This window comes from Carcharhinus amblyrhynchos, chromosome 4 (assembly GCF_965287045.1).
Source record: "Carcharhinus amblyrhynchos chromosome 4, sCarAmb.v2.hapA, whole genome shotgun sequence".
In the NCBI taxonomy this organism is placed as follows: domain Eukaryota; kingdom Metazoa; phylum Chordata; class Chondrichthyes; order Carcharhiniformes; family Carcharhinidae; genus Carcharhinus; species Carcharhinus amblyrhynchos.
Genome location: NC_137327.1, coordinates 35,600,873 through 35,615,432, shown reverse-complemented (window position 1 = coordinate 35,615,432; position 14,560 = coordinate 35,600,873). Strand labels below are relative to the sequence as shown.

The following is a 14,560-nucleotide window of genomic DNA, read 5'->3' as shown; positions in this document are numbered from 1 at the left end:
ACTGATTAGAAGAAGAAGCAATGGTGACCCACGGAAAACTTATAATGCAGCAAAGTGGCCCAGTGGTTAGCACAGCTGCCTCACAGCGCCAGGGACCTGGGTTCGAGTCCTGGCTTGGGTCACTGTCTGTGTGGAATCTGCACATTCTCCCCGTGTCTGTGTGGGTTTCCTCCGAGTGCTGTGGTTTCCTCCCAGAAGATGTGCTAGTTAGGTGCATTGTCCGTGCTAAATTCTCCCTCGGTGTACCTGAACACTCACCGGAGTGTGGTGACTAGGGGATTTTCACGGTAACTTCAGTGCAGTGTTAATCTAAGCCTACTTGTGACACTGATAAATAAACTTAAGTGGTTGGACTGGACTGGAATGCACAATCTGAGAGGCAGATTAAATTGAGGACTTCGAAAGAGATTTGGATAATTTGCCAGAGAGGCGGGGGGGTGGACTGTATTTGGAGCCAGACAGGATGGTATATCACTTGGCCTCATTAGCATTCAGCAAAAGGCATCAAAGCAGAGGACCTTTTCCTCCCAAAAGTAGTTGGGTAAATATTTGGCAATTAAAGCTCATAATCCAAAGTTCTATTAGTAATGTAGGAATTTAAATGAAAAAAGACCAAGGGCTGTCTAACTCCATATTTTGCTATTCTGGTGATTACTTGAAACAGTGGAAATGGCGTTACCCATGATCGTAGAATCCTATAGAATCCCTACAGTCAAGCAAGAGGCCATTCAGCCCATCAAGTCTGCACCAACTGTTACCCTAGTTTACCCTGTAGTTCCATGTATTTACCCCACTGACATCTTGGGACACTAAGGGGCAATCTTGCATGGCCAGTCAACCTAACCTGCACATATTTGGACTGTGGGAGAAAATCAGAGCAGCCGGAGGAAACCCACACAGACATGGGGAGAATGTCACCCAAGGCCGGAATTGAATCCGGGTTCCTGGTGCTGTGAGGCAACTTTGCTAACTATTGTGTCATCGTGCTGCCCCCAATGATCATTGGGTACAGTATCATCTTGGTTTATGTCACTGAACTAGTAAAACAGAAAGAAATCCCACAACACCAGCTTTAAAGTCCTTCAAGTTTATTTGTAGCAAAATAAACTTGTTGGACTTTAAGCTGGTGTTGTGGGATTTCTTTCTGTTTTACCCCAGTCCAACGCTGGCATCTCCACATCACTGAACTAATAATCCAGAGGTACTTGAAATTGCAAGAGCAAAAAGAACTCTCAAAAGTGTCATCCAATAAGAAAATGTCAATATAGAACATAGAACACTACAGCACAAACAGGCCTTTCGGCCCAAAAGTTGCACCGATCACCTCTGTACCTACTAAGCCATAGACCTATCTACAACCCCCAATCCCATTAGGTCCCATATACTCATCCAGAAGTCTTTTAAAAGACACTAGCGAGTTCGCCTCCACCACCACTGAAGGCAGCCGATTCCATTCACTCGCCACCCTCTGAGTGAAAAACTTACCCCTAACATCTCCTCTGTACTTGCTTCCCTGCACCTTAAATCTGCGTCCTCTCATGGTGACCATTTTAGCCTGGGGAAATAACCTCTGAGAATCCACCCTATCTATTCCTCTCAACATCTTATAAACTTCTATCAGGTCGCCTCTCATGTTGGCCATGTGACCATATGTTTTCTAGAAGGCAACAGAAAGATCTAGGGGCAGTTAAATGACACATACCACAGAGTGGTTGCAGATGAACTACAGTGATGTGTTAGCATGGCATTATCAGAACAGCAGATCTCCTGGTAGGAGTAGCTCTAATTCGGAGTAGATACAAGCTGCAGCAATCCAGAAATCTGAACTAATGCTGTGGAGCCAAGTTCAGTTCCTACCATGGCAGCTGGGGATCTTAAAAACAGAAACTATTTGTGAAATACATTTCAAATAAAAAAAACTAGTATCAGCATTGGTGATCATATTACTCCCTAATTGGAGTTACATAGTCTGCACACTTCACACCTATGTTTCACAGGTTGAGTACACTATCAGCTCGCACTTGTTTTTATGATGTTGATTTGAAGGATTAAATATTGACCAGGAACCTGGGGATAACTCTCTTGCTCTTCTTAAAAATAGTGTTGTCTGGTCTTTGTCTATTGAGGGAGCAATAGGGCTTCAGTTTATACTCTTATTTGAAAAGTAGCACACCTGATGGCGCAGGAGTGCTTGTACTTCACTGGAGCCCCAGCTTTGATTTTTGTGCTCAAGCTCTAGAGTGACCTGAACCCATAATCTTCTGAGTCCAGTGAGAGTGGCATTAGTTGAGCCACTGCTGAAACATGGAGAGATGTAGGATAAATCGTTTCAAGGTCCTTGCTCTTTCAAGAAGATAGACGAGATGGAAAAGAAGCCGAGCAACCCTAATAATCAAGGATGCAAAAAACAGTAGTGAGGAAGGATCTTGGTTTGGAAGATCAGGAAAACAGTGCTGTGAGTAGTTTATAGACCATTTACAGTAGCTAAGCAGTTTGACAGATTATGAATGAAGAAATAAGAGGAGCTTATGACAAGGGCAATACATGAATTATAAGGGATCTTTAAACTTGTAGATTAAAGAAATTAAATTTGCAAAAGTAGTCTGGAGGATAAGTTTATGGAACATATCTGACACAGTTTCCTAGAATGACACAATTTACAACCAACCAGTTTGAAAGTTATTCAGATCTCATCATGCAAAATGAGACAAGGTTAATTAATAATCTCCTCATAGTAAGGGATTCTTTGGGAAGAGTGATCATAATGCATGAGGATTTTACATCGAGTTTGAAAATGACTTAGTAAGTCTAAACTAGCGTGTTAAGTTTAAATTTAAAGCCAATCACATAGGTATGAAGGGGCGAGATGACTTAGGTGGATTGGATAATTTAATTATAAGGTATGACAATAAGAGATGATAGTGGATGGACAATGGCAGAGATTCAAGGAACGCTTGGGGGAACTGCAGCAACTGTTTATTCCTGTCTGGCACAAAAACAAAATGGGTAAGAAGGCCAATCCTTGGCTTACAAAGGAAATTAGAGTATCCCAGCTAAGGAAGAAGCATACAGATTGGCCAAGAGAAATGATAGGTCTGAGGATTAGGAGCAGTTTAGAATTCAGCAAAGAAGGGCCAAGAGATTGATTAAGAAGGGAAAAATACAGTACGAAAGCAAGCTTGCAGGGAACATTAACACTGACACTGAATTTCTGTAGATACTTGAAGAGAAAGAGAGTGGTGAAGGCAAATGTACGTCCCCTACAGACAGAAACAAGGGAACTGTAATAGGGGACAAAGAAATGGCTGAGAAACTGAATACATACTTTGGTTCTTTCGGTCTTCACAAAAGTGGGTACAAATCAGATGCCAGAAATGTTGGAGAATGCAAGATTTAGTGAGAGGGAAGAACTGGGTGAGGTCAATATTAGTCGAGAAATGGTACTGGGAAAGTTAATGGGATTGAAGGTGGATAAATCCCCAGGACCTGATGATCTACATCCCAGAGTAACTAAGGAAGTGGCTCTGGAAATAATGGGTGCGTTGGTGGTCATCTTCCAGGATTCTATAGATTCTAGAACAGTCCTGCACATTGGAGGGCAGCAAATGTCACTCCAATATTTGAAAAGGGAGGTAGGGAGAAAACAGGGAATTATAGACCAGTAAGCTTAATATCGGTAGTGGGGAAAGTTCTTAAATCTATTATCGAGGACTTTATAGCAAAGCATTTAGAAAGAAGTGGCAGGATCAGACAGAGTCAGCATGGATTTATGAAGGGGAAATCATGCTTGACAAATCTGTTGGAATTCTTTGAAGATGTAACTAGTAGAGTTGACAAGGGGGAACCAGTAGATGTGGAATATTTGGACTTTCAGAAAGCGTTTGACAGAGTCCTGCACAAGAGATTATTGTTCAAGATTAGAGCACGTGGGATTAGAGGAAGTGTATTAAGATGGATGGTAAACTGGTTAGCAGAGAGGAAGCAAAGAGTAGGAATTAATGGATGCTTTTCAAACTGGCAGGCAGTAACTAGTGGGGTGCCACAGGGATTGGTGCTGGGACCCCAGCTATTCACAATATAAATGATTTGGATGAGAGAACGAAATGTAACATCTCAAAGTTTGCAGATGATACCAAGTTGGATGGGAGGGTGAACTGTGACGAGGGTGCAGAGATCCTTCAGAATGATCTGGACAGGTTGGGTGAATGGGCTAATCAATGGCAGTTGCAGTATAATTTGGATAATTCACTTTGGAAGCAAAAACGAGGTAGCTGATTACTACCTGAATCGCTGTAAATTGGGAGAGGGGAGTGTGCATGGGACCTGAGTGTCCTTGTGCACTGGTCACTGAAGGTGCAGCAGGTGGCAAAGAAGGCAAATAGCATGTTGGCTTCATTGCGAGAGGTCTGCAATTTACTTTTGCTACTTTTTTTGCACAATTATCTCATTTAATTACTTTTATTTATATACAAATATTTTTGTAGAAGCTCTTACAGTCCAGTTTTATACTTCTTGATTTACACTTGCATTCTATTTTCTATCTTTATCAATACTTAGGTCATTCTTTTTCTGGTGTCTGAAACACTTCCAGTCCTCAGGCTTACTACTTCACTTCACACTTTCCCTTCATACTCTGCTTAACCTTTTCGATTAACCATGGAAGGATCAATTTTCACATCAAATTTTTATTTCTCAACACTTACAGCTATTGAGAATCTCAAGATATTTCTTTAAATGTTTGCCACAGTTTACCTATTACTTATCTTCTAGGTAGGAGAAGGAGGAAACTATTCGGCCCTCCATGCCTGTTCGGCCATTCATTAAGATCATGGCTGATCATCCAACTCAATAGCCTAATCCTGCTTTTTCTCCATAACCTTTGATCCCATTTGCCCCAAGTGCTACATCCAGCTGCCTGTCAAATGCATTCAATGTTTTGGCATCAATTACTTCTTGTGGGTACAGGCTCACCACTCTTTGGGTAAAGAAATGTCTCTTCACCTCTGTCCTAAATGGTCTACCCTGAATCCTGAGACTGTGACCCCTGGTTCTGGACTCCCCCACCATCAGGAACATCCTCCCTGCATCTATCCTGTTAGAATTTTATAAGTCTGTATAGATTCCCCCTTCATTTGTGTGAACTCCAGCGGAAACAATCCTAACCTAGTCAATCTCTTCTCATACATCAATCCCGCCATCCCTGGAATCAGCTGGTAAATCTTCACTGCACTTGAGAGCAAGAACATCCTTCCTCAGAAAAGGAGACAAAAACTGCACACAGTACTCTAGATGACCTCACCAAGGGCCTGTATAGTTCCAACAATACATCCTTGCTCCTGTACCCAAAACCTCTCGCAATGAAGGCCAACATGCCACTTGCTTCTTTACCACCTGTTGCACCTTCAGTGACTAGTGCCCAAGGACACTCAGGTCCCGCGGCACACATCCCTCTCTCAATTTGCAGCAATTCACGTAGAAATCTGCCTTCTTGTTTTTGCTTCCAAAGTGTATAAGCTCATGCTTATCCAAATTATACTGCATCTGCTGTCGATTAGCCCACTTGCCCAACCTGTCCAGATCATTCTGAAGGATTTCTGCATACTCGTCACAGTTCACCCTTCCACCCAACTTGGTATCATCTGCAAACTTTGAGATGTTACATTTTGTTCCCTCATCCAAATCATTAATACATTCCTGTGAATAACTGGGGTCCCAGCACTGATCTCTGTGGCACCCCACTAGTTACTGCTTGCCAATTTGAAAAGCATCCATTAATTCCTACTCTTTGCTTCCTCTCTGCTAACCAGTTTTCCATCCATCTCAATACACTTCCTCCAAACCCATGTGCTTTAATCTTGCACAATAATCTCTTGTGCAGGACTTTGGACTTTCAGAAAGCGTTTGACAAATATATCGCATCTACTGGTTCCCCCTTGTCAACTCTATAGTTACATCTTCAAAGAATTCCGACAGATTTGTCAAGCATGATTTCCCCTTCATAAATTCATGCTAACTCTGATCCTGCCACTGGAGATTAAGGCAGGAGAAATTATAATGGAGAATAAATCTGAGAATTGGCCAACCACTCATTGAAATATTGATTCTATTGAAGCGTAAGAAGTGACTCATTTGATAGTAATTTTGTTAGGAAATAATGCAGCTTGAATCATTCTTGAGGAAAAATAACATTCTCTTGGAGGGCAAACCTACTTTCAAGACATGTGGCAGTCAGTGTATTCTTATTGTCACTTTTTGTGCTGCCCAGCTGTTCACTATTATTTGTAATATATGAATAAAACAAAAGTATGTATATTTAATTCACTTTTTGACTAAGGTTTTCTTTGGTATTTGTGCTTCCATAGTAGAGTTAGTTTCTTGATATGGAAGAAATAATAGTATACACTTTTGAATGACATTAACAAACCAAAAAGGGTATTGAATTTCATGCCTCATCTGTTGACTCTTGGATCATTCAGGGAATGAATAATAATGTAACTGGGATTTCTTTTTTTTTCTAGTTGAAGAAAGTGAATCTTCAGAATTTGATTTAAATTGGGACTCAGCAACTGTACGAACAGGTAACATCACATCATTAATATTGTGCAGTATCATGTAGAACCAGTTTTAAGTTGCATATGACTTCCAAATAAAAAAAAATGTTGCTGTGTTATGTGAGGACCTAAGTTGAATAATTTCTCGGGATGTCATATGTCCTCATCAACTGTTAATACAGCTTTGTTCCATTAATTGATAAACTAACTATGACACTTGATTCTGTAGTTCTTGCCTAAAATTGATCCAAAGTAACTTCATGAAGTTCTATTCAAAGTCATGTTGGCTTCAATTTTAATAGAATTAACTTAAATATAATTAACTTTCTAATTTATTTAATAAATGTACTACTTTTGAAGGTACCTGAGAAATAATGTTACAGATTAATCTTAGTTGACCAAATCACCAAATAATTTTATTTCCTGAATGGTGATTAAGGTCTCAATGCCGTGAATGTTGAATTAAAAAAATTGGAAGTCCTTCTGGGAATAAACACATCTGGGGGAAAGATGCACAATTCTTTGAATAGGTATAATATAAAATTGGGTCTTAAACTTTTTAGAACTATCCATCAAATAGGAACAGTGGGTCAGGGAGTGTAGTTGGTTATCTGCCTTGTGACTAGAGCTGTGGTTTAATCATTTGTATACCTGCATGGTAGACAAACTGTTTTAAAGGTAAAATGCTTTTTATGGTTTATATTAATAGCTCGGATGAAGGGTCTGACTGTATTGTAGGCAAATTTGCTGATAATACAAAGGTGGGTAGGCAAGTGAGTTGTGAAGAGGATAGAAAGAGTTTGGTAATGGATGCTAAGAGGCTAAGTCAGTGGGCAAAAGTTGGACAGATGGAGTATAATGTGGGAAAAGTGTTTGTCCACTGTGGCAACAGAATGATTAAAAAAAATTTAAATAAAGAGATATTATAAAATGCTACATTATAGAGTGATCTGGATGTTTTTGTACATGAATCAGTCACCATGCAGATATAGCAAGTAATTAGGTATTGCAAGGAGAAAGGAATATAAATGAAGGAAAGTGTTAAATTAAAAGCGGAGGCGTTTAGAGTAGCTAAGAGTAGTGGGCGAGAAGAAGATTGGGAGAGGTTTAAATGTCAACAAAGATTGACAAAGAAATTGATAAAGAAGGGTAGGATAAACTATGAAGCTGGGCTAGCGCTTAATATAAAAAAGGATAGCAAGAGTTTTTATAAGTATATAAAAAGGAAGAGGCTGGCTAGGGTGAACGTTGGACCCTTAGAGGATGAGAAAGGGGACTTAGTGGTAGGGGATGGGGAAATTGCTGAGGTCTTGAATAACTTTTTTGTTTCGGTCTTCACGGAGGAGGACGTGAATAATTTGCCGGGTGTTAGCGATGGAAAGGGGGTAGGACTGGAGGGTCTCAATGACATTACTGTTACTAGAGAGGCGGTGCTCGACAGACTGGAGGGGCTGATTGTGGACAAGTCCCCAGGACCGGATGGAATGCATCCGAGGGTTCTGAAAGAAATGGCGGAGGTGATAGTGGATGCCTTGGTGGTTATTTTCCAGACATCGCTGGATTCCGGGGAAGTGCCGGAAGATTGGAAAGCGGCTAATGTTACGCCGTTGTTTAAGAAGGGTGCCAGGCAAAATGCGGGGAATTATAGGCCGGTTAGTTTAACGTCTGTGGTAGGTAAAATGTTAGAATCCATCATCAAGGAGGAAATGGCGAGGCATCTTGAGGGGAATTGCTTGATAGAGCAGACGCAGCACGGTTTCGTTAAGGGAAAGTCGTGTCTGACAAATTTACTGGAGTTCTATGAGCGTGTGTCTAGGGCGGTGGATAGAGGAGAGCCGGTGGATGTGGTCTTTCTTGATTTTCAGAAGGCGTTTGACAAGGTACTTCACAAGAGGTTATTGCAGAAGGTCAGGGGGCATGGAGTTGGGGGTAGGGTGTTAGCGTGGATAGAGGACTGGTTGTCAAATAGGAGGCAGAGAGTGGGGGGGTCAATGGGTGCTATTCGGATTGGCGGTTGGTGACTAGTGGAGTGCCTCAGGGGTCGGTGCTGGGGCCTCAGCTATTTACCATTTATATAGATGATCTGGAGGAGAGAACCGAGTGTAGGGTGTCGAAATTTGCTGATGACACCAAGATTGGTGGAACGGCAAATTGTGAGGAGGATGTGGAGAGTCTGCAGAAGGATCTAGATAGGCTGGGCGAATGGGCCAGGAAATGGCAAATGGAATTTAATGTTGGCAAGTGCGAGGTGGTCCACTTTGGTAGGAATAATGGTAGGAAGGACTATTACTTGCGTGGAGAAAAACTGCAGCAGGCGACGGTGCAGAGGGACCTCGGGGTCCTTGTGCATGAGTCGCAAAAACCCAGCCTGCAGGTGCAGCAGGTGGTCAGGAAGGCTAATGGGATGCTGGCCTTCATAGCGAGGGGGATTGAATATAAAAGTAGGGAGGTCTTGCTGCAGCTGTATAGGGCATTGGTGAGGCCGCAGCTGGAGTACTGTGTGCAGTTTTGGGCGCCGTACTTACGCAAGGATATTTTGGCCTTGAAGGGAGTGCAGAGGAGGTTTACTAGGCTGATGCCGGAGTTGAGGGGGTTGAGTATGAGGAGAGGCTGAATAAACTAGGCTTGTACTCGTTAGAGTTTAGAAGAATGAGGGGAGATCTCATTGAGACGTATAAGATGATGAATGGGATGGATAGGATAGAGGTGGAGAGACTCTTCCCGCTCAGAAAGGACAGTAGGACTAGGGGGCACAGCCTCAAGATAAAGGGGGGGGGGGTGGTTTAGAACGGAGTTGAGGAAGAACTTCTTCACTCAAAGGGTGGTGAATCTCTGGAATTCTCTGCCCGTTGAAGTGGTGGAGGCTACCTCGCTAAATATTTTTAAGACGCGGGTTGATGGGTTTTTGATAAGAGAGGGGATTAAGGGTTATGGGGAGAGAGCGGGAATGTGGAACTGAGCCACGACAGATCAGCCATGATCTTATTGAATGGCGGGGCAGGCTCGAAGGGCCAGATGGCCTACTCCTGCGCCTATGTCTTATGTTCTAAATGTATAGAAATCTTGCTCCAGTTGTACAGAGCATTGGTAAGTCCATGCCTTGACTACTGTGTACAATTGTGGTCACCTTACCTTTATTGGAAGAAGTGCAGAGGAAGTTCATGAAACCAACTCCAGGACGAGGGGTTCGTCTTGTGAAGGAAGGTTGAGCAGGTTGGCTCTATTCTCATTGGAATTCAGAAGAATAAAAGGTGATATTACGATTTTGAGGGCTGAATGACCGCTTCTCCCATTTCTTATGTCAAAATGGAGTGTGCTTTTTGGTAAACATTACAAGTAAAGAGAAAAAAATTTGGAGTGTTGCAATTTCAATTTTTAGAATACTGAAATCCCTACCATGAGTTATTTGGGAAATAAAATTTAGCTTGCTAAAGAAATACAGGACTTAAAGGTGTGTTTTTTGGAATATTGTAAAATGGTTTGTGACGTGATTTTTTTAACTTGTTGGAATTCATTGTGGAATGTTTGAAAGCAAACTGTGACTGCATATTCTTAGCAGCAGCAGCTAAAGGGCCATGTCACAGATAGCATGTGGCATAATGTCCGAGAGAGATCGTGCAAACAATTTGAGTATGATTTTAAAGAAAATTCAAATAGCATTTTGTTCTCTCACACTGTATGCAACAATTTGAAGAGGAAACAAAGTATGTGGCTTCATTTTAACTGAAAAATAATTGCCAAACAAGCTTATTTTTAACTTAAATTTTTTTTGAAGGGACATTTCACTGGCAAAACTATCATTTATTGCCTATTTTTGTTTAACCTTGAGAAGTGCTACCTTCTGATTGTAAAAATTAACTCTAATAAATCTTCTACTGCTGCCCCTGTAATCATGCGGTGAAAGTCTTTCCATACTACTGTTAATCAGGAAGTTCCAGGCTTATTTAAAAAATTAATTTTTTAAATGGTGTGAGCATCGCTGGCTAGTCCAGCATTTATTGCCCATCCTTAGTTGTCCTTCAGAAGGTGGTGGTGAGTTGCATGCTTGAACTGCTGCAGTCCCTGAGGCGTAGGTACACCACAGCGTTATTAGGGAGGAGTTCCAGGATTTTGATCCAGCGACAGTGAAGGAACGGTGATATATTTCCAAGTTAGGATAGTGAGTGACTTAGAGGGGAACCTCCAGTGTTGGTGTTCCCAGGTATCTGCTGCTTTTGTCCTTCTAGACGGTAGCATGGGTTTGGAAGGTGCTGCCTAAGGAGCCTTGCAGTACATGTGGTTACAGACTGTTGCCACTATGATTGAATGTTACCCCTTCGACAAACAATCAGGTGGCTGTTTTGTCCTGGATGGCATTCAGCTTCTTCAGTGTTGTTTGAGATGCAGTCAACCAGGCAAGTGGAGAGTATTCAATCATGTTCCTGCCATGTGCTTTGTAGATGGTGAATAGGCTTTGGGGAGGTAGAAGGTGAGTTTCTCACAGCAGGATTCCTGGCCTGTGACCTGACCTGCTCTTGTGGCCACAGTGTTCGTATGGCTGGTCCAGTTCAATTTCTGGTCAATGGTAACTCCCAGGATGTTTATAGTGAGAGATTCAATGATAGTAATGCCATTGAAGTCAAGGGGTGATGGTTAGATCCTCTCTTGTTGAAGATGGTCATTGTTTCTTGCCTTTTGTTTGCCCAAGACTGGATGTTGCCCAGGACTTGTGCATTTGTACGTGAACTGCTTCAGTGCCTGAGGAGTGCAAATGGTGCTGAACATTAGGCAGCCATCTGCAAAGATCGCCACTTATGACATGATGGAAGGAAGGTCATTGATGAAGATGGTTGGTTCCAGTATACTATCCAGAGGAATACCTGCAATGATGTCCCGGAACTGAGATGATTGACTTCCAACTCCCACGACCATTTTCCTTTGTGCCAGAATGAATCCAATCAGCTGAGAGTTTTCTCTGATTTCCAAGGACTCCAGTTTTGCTGGCAGGAAGATGGTTGTGGGAGTTGGAAGTCAGTCATCTCAGTTCCGGGACATCACTGCAGGTACTCCTCTGGATAGTATACTGGAACCAACCATCTTCATCAATGATCTTCCTTCCGTCATGTCAGAAGTGGCAATCTTCGCAGATGACTGCCTAATGTTCAGCACCATTGATGTCAAAATCGGTTAAATGATGTCTTGGTGAAAAGACCAGTCACTCTTGCCTCATCTCTGATATTCAGCTCTTGCTGTCCATTTTTTAAATTCATTTCATGGGACGTGGGCATCACTGGCTGGCCAGCATTTATTGTTGATCTCTAGTTGCCTACGAGAAGGCAGTGGTGAGCTGCCTTCTTGAATTACTGTAGGCCTTGTACTGTCAGTTGACCCACAATGCCACTAGGGAGGGAATTCTAGGATTTTGATCCAGCAATAGTGAAGGAACAATGATAGAGTTCCAAGTCAGGATAGCGAGTAGTTTGGGGGGAACTTCAGGCAGTGGTGTTTCCATGTATCTGCTGCCCTTGTCCTTCTAGATGGAAATGGTTATGGGTTTTGAAGGTGCTATCTCAGGATCTTTGGTGAATTTCTGAAATGCATCTTGCAGATGGTACATACTGCTGCTACTGAGCATCGGTGGTGGAGGGAGTGGATGTTTGTGGATGGGCTACCAATCAAGCGGGCTGCTTTGTTCTGAATGGTGTCAAGCTTTTGAGTGTTGTTGGAGCTGCACCCATCCAGGCAGGTGGGAATATTCCATCACACTCCTGTTTTGTGCCTTGTACATGGTGGACAGGCTTTAGGAAGTCAGGAGGAATCATTTGCTGCAGTATTCCTTGCCTCTGATCTGCTCTTATATGTGTTTAATGTGGTGAGTCCTGTTGAATTTCTGGTCAATGGTAACCCCAAGGATGTTGATAGTAGGGGATTCAGTGATGGTAACACCATTGAATGCCAAGAAATGGTGGTTAGAGTGTCTCTTATTGGTGATGGTCATTGCGTGTCATTGGTGTGAATGTTGCTTGCCACTTGTCAGCTGAGGCCTAGATATCATCCAGATCTTGTTGCATTTGAACATGGACTGCTTCAGTATCTGAGGAGTCATGAATGGTGCTGAACATTGTGCAATCATTGGAGAACGTCCCCATTTCTGACCTTATGACAGAGGGAGGGTCATTGATGAAGCAGCTGAGGATGGTTGGATCTAGGACACTACTCTGAGGGATTCCTTGTTTGGACTAAGGCTGAAGTTGAGTGACCCAGGCAGAACCCAAACTGAGCATCACTGAGCATGTTATTAAGCGTCACTTGATAGCACTGTTGTTGACCCCTTCCATCTCTTTGCTGATGATCAAAAATAGACTGATGGAGTGGTATAATAGGCTGCTGGCTTGCATTTGTCTTGTTCTTGTGTACAGGACACGCCTGGGCAACTTTCCACATTGTCAGGTAGGTGTCTATGTTGTAGCTGTACTGGAATAGCTTGGATGGGGGCTTGGTAAGTTCTAGAGCAAATGTTTTCAGGACTATTGCTAGAATATTATCAGGGCCCATATGCCCTGCAGTATTCAGTGTCTTCAGCTGTTTCTTGGTATCACATGGAGTGAATTGAATTGGCTGAAGACTGATATCTATGACACTGGGCATCTCTGGAGAAGGCAAGATGGATCATCCACTCGGTACTTCTGTTTCAGCCTTATCTTTTGCACTGATGTGCTGGACTTCCCCCATCATTGAGGTGGAGATATTTGCAAAACTTCCTCTTCAAGTGTGTTGTTTAGTTGTCCATCACCATTCGTGGCTGGATGTGGCAGCACTGCAGAGCTTAGATTTAATCTGTTTGTTGTGGAATTGCTTAGCCCCCAACTGCTACTTGCTGCATATGCTGTCTGTAACTTCGCTAAGTTGGCACCTTATTTTTAGGGATGCCTGGTGTTACATAAGAACATAAGAAATAGGAGCAGGAGTAGGCCATCCAGCCCTTCGAGCCTGCCCCGCCATTCAATAAGATCATGGCTGATCTGTCGCTGCTCAGTTCCACTTTCCTGCCCTCTCCCCATAACCCTTAATCCCCTCTCCTATCAAAAACCCATCAACCCGCGTCTTAAAAATATTTAGCGAGGCAGCCTCCACCACTTCAACGGGCAGAGAATTCCAGAGATTCACCACCCTTTGAGTGAAGAAGTTCCTCCTCAACTCCGTTCTAAACCGCCCCCCTTTTATCTTGAGGCTGTGCCCCCTAGTCCTACTGTCTTTTTTGAGCGGGAAGAGTCTTTCCACCTCTATCCTATCCATCCCATTCACCATCTTATACGTCTCAATGAGATCTCCCCTCATTCTTCTAAACTCTAACGAGTACAAGCCCAGTTTATTCAGCCTCTCCTCATAGCTCAACCCCCTCAACTCCTGGCATGCTGTCCTGCACTCTTCATTGAACCAGGGTAAATCCATTGGTTTGATGGGAGATATGCTGGGCCATGAGATTGCAGATTCTGGGTGAGTACGATTCTGGTACTGATAGCACACAGTCCTCATGGATACCCAATTTTTAGTTGCTAGATCTGTTCGAAGTTTATTCCATATAGCACAGTGGTAATGCCACATGACACAATGGAAGGTATTTTCAATGTGAAGACTTAGCTTCTAAGAGGGCTATATGGTGGTCACTCCTACTGATACTGACGTGAACAGATGCATCTGTGGCAGGCAGATTGGTGAGGATGAGGTCAAGTAAGATTTTACCTCTTTAGTTCCCTCACCATCAGTTGCAGTCCCAATGTAGTAGCTAGGTCCTTTAGGACTTGGCCAGTTTGGTCTGCGGTGGTAATAGTGAGCCACTCTTGGTGATGGGCATTGACGTCTTCCACCCGGACTATATTCTGTGCCCTTGCCACCTCATTACTTCCTCCAAGTGGTGCTCAATACAGAGAATTGATTCATCTGCTAGGGGGGGAGGGGGGTAGAGGAAGGAGGAGGAGGAAGAAGAATGGGCAGTCAGCAGGAGGTTGCCTTGTCCATGACTGATCTAA

General features: G+C 42.9%; 1 protein-coding gene across 6 annotated transcripts in view; it reads left to right on the top strand.

Moving 5' to 3' along the window:
• Positions 1-14,560, top strand: part of znf423 (zinc finger protein 423) — a 377,947-nt gene that overhangs the window by 71,794 nt on the left and 291,593 nt on the right. For all 6 annotated transcript variants that reach the window (XM_080186964.1, XM_080186963.1, XM_080186961.1 and 3 more), the window contains one exon: positions 6,519-6,578. In XM_080186964.1, the coding sequence (XP_080043090.1) occupies positions 6,519-6,578 (60 nt within the window). The remainder of the gene's footprint in view (positions 1-6,518; positions 6,579-14,560) is intronic.